The 2283-nt window shown below is 37.1% G+C and overlaps 1 protein-coding gene across 1 annotated transcript; it reads right to left on the bottom strand.

Moving 5' to 3' along the window:
- Positions 1 to 1048: 1048 nt before the first annotated feature.
- On the bottom strand, positions 1049 to 1663 carry LOC147509837 (uncharacterized). The gene has a single exon (XM_086597930.1). It carries the CDS (start codon positions 1661 to 1663, stop codon positions 1049 to 1051), a length of 615 nt encoding a protein of 204 aa, XP_086454056.1.
- Between the last annotated feature and the right edge of the window lie 620 nt (positions 1664 to 2283).

Below are 2283 nucleotides of genomic sequence, written 5' to 3'. Positions count from 1 at the left end.
TAATCAATCATCTACGAATAAACATATATACAATGAGTAATACTATGAAATGCACTAACAGGTCCGTTTCTGAAACTTTGGAATAACATCCTTAATTAGGTCCTCACATAAATGTCAAGACAAAAACACTCTGATTTTTCCGCTCAAGTTTTGCTACTCCAGTGTGCAGTGGGCACACTTTACCTTACAATCTCAATGACACACAAGGAAGTCGAAGTCGATTAAACACATCTGTCACTTACTATCACACTAACCTATTCCTAATTGAGTTAGAGGTCTTATTTAGGTGTTGCGGGTTAAGAATGAAGGAAATGGATATTAAAAAAGAACCAGTCTGAGATAATAGAGTCCCAACTAGAGAAACCTTGTTTTTTACTTTTGCTTCTACACTTTGTTTCCATCCTTAGTCATTTTTTTTTTTTCTTTGGCTTTTGACTCATTTGATTATGTTTTTGGAGTTCTATCTCTTTATATATATATTTTTTTGGATGGAAACTTTTGGATGGAAACTTTCTTTTCTAATTTGAAGCAACTAACAAATTCTTGATTTCAAAGGTTTTTCCCTTTTCTATTCTTCATCTCTATTCTCAGACTCATTCAAAGAGTGGGTAGGTTGATTTTTATTTTTATTTTGTTTTGTAAAACGGTAAAGGATTTGCAGTTTATAAAAGACTAAAGAAAGGCTTAGAGGGGCGACTAGTGGCAAATAATTTCATAAGGTTTGAATTTCTGACTATATTGATTCAAAGAGGGCCTAAATTCTCACTTAGGATATGGTATAGTGATCAAGCAAGTGGACGTGTGATTTCTCTATCCGGATTTTACTTCTCCCTTGTGTCATTTCTCAAATGTTTCACTCATATAAGGCTTTAGGCTATATTCTCACAGGATTTGTAGAATAAGTACTCTAGCCAAGATTTCAGAAACTTACTGCCAATAAAACATAGATACTCATGCAATATGTTTATAGAAAGATGCAACGATTATTATTTTTTTTGAATAGATTTGATGTTGTGGCATGACCTCTACCTGCAGTCTTAACTAACAATCAAAATCTTAAGTACACAGTTTCATTTTTGTCCTCCTCAACAATAGACATAAGCACTGAAGTAAGAGGAGGAACAAAATATTCCACTTCATGGTCCATTGCTAAAGAAGCCAGGTGATCGGCAGCGTGATTTGTTTCCTTAAATACATGGACAAAACTGACGCTAACAAACTCTCTCAGAAGCTTCTTTATAGCTGCTGTAACTTCTGCACATTGCCAAGGTGGACTCTCCTTTCCCTTCAAAATATTCACTGCTCTCAATGAATTAGAAGCTACTACTTGAATCCTTGAGCTTTGGATCTTTAGGCTGCCCTTTAAACCACATAATATAGCTTTCAATTCTTGGAATAATACACTTCGAAGCCCACCAGAACCAGTAAAAGCTAGTTGCACTTCCCCATTTGAGTCTCTAATAGTACCTCCAATACCACATCTACTCTCTGACATAGCTCCGTCTGTGTTCAGTTTAGCTATACCCTCCTCTGGCTTCTTCCAGATGCATTGAATAGGCTCCTTCCTGACAAACTCCACTATAAGACCTAGTCTCTCTAGTAAAACCCTCACCTGACTTGTGTCCTTTACCATCTTGAGTTGGCTTTGCAAATAAACTCCCATATCTATAATCAGCCTCTATTTCACAGTTTGCCATTCTTGTGACGTATTCCTGAACCTTTGATAATTTCTTTCCCTCTAGATGTAACTGATAACAACGCATATATACACCTTATACACCTCTGCCTCACATGAATTCCTCTGACATATCCATATCAGCTGCATCCACTCTCTATTAATGTTCTGAGCTTGTATAACCAGCCCAATGTGTTGTTTAACACTACCCCATAAGGCTTTACTAAAAGAACATTAAAAAAAGAGATGTTTTGAATTCTCTCTAACATCGTTACACAAACAACATCTTGATCCCTACAACACTTTCCTTTTTATCAGCCTATCCTGCGTGGGTAAGCTACCCGTAAACAACTACCATGCCGTGAAAGAGTGTTTAGGCACTACTAGCTTCCCCATACCATATTGTACCATTGCATAGTCTCCCTAGGAATTTTGAGTGTAGAGTAATCAGATTTTGAAGTATAGACTCCATTAGGGTGGGGGACCCAAATGGTTCTATCCTCAGTCTTGTTGTTACATACCTCAGTCTGCAGGATGTTTTCCTTCAGAGTTCCCTATGGGAGATCGTGAACTAGAGCATTCCATCTCCCTTAAGTAAATCACTCACC

The sequence above is a fragment of the Coptis chinensis genome, chromosome 3, assembly GCF_015680905.1.
Source record: "Coptis chinensis isolate HL-2020 chromosome 3, ASM1568090v1, whole genome shotgun sequence".
NCBI lineage: Eukaryota > Viridiplantae > Streptophyta > Magnoliopsida > Ranunculales > Ranunculaceae > Coptis > Coptis chinensis.
The sequence above is the reverse complement of the archived record's forward strand: the minus strand, read 5'-3'. Positions and strand labels throughout refer to the sequence as shown.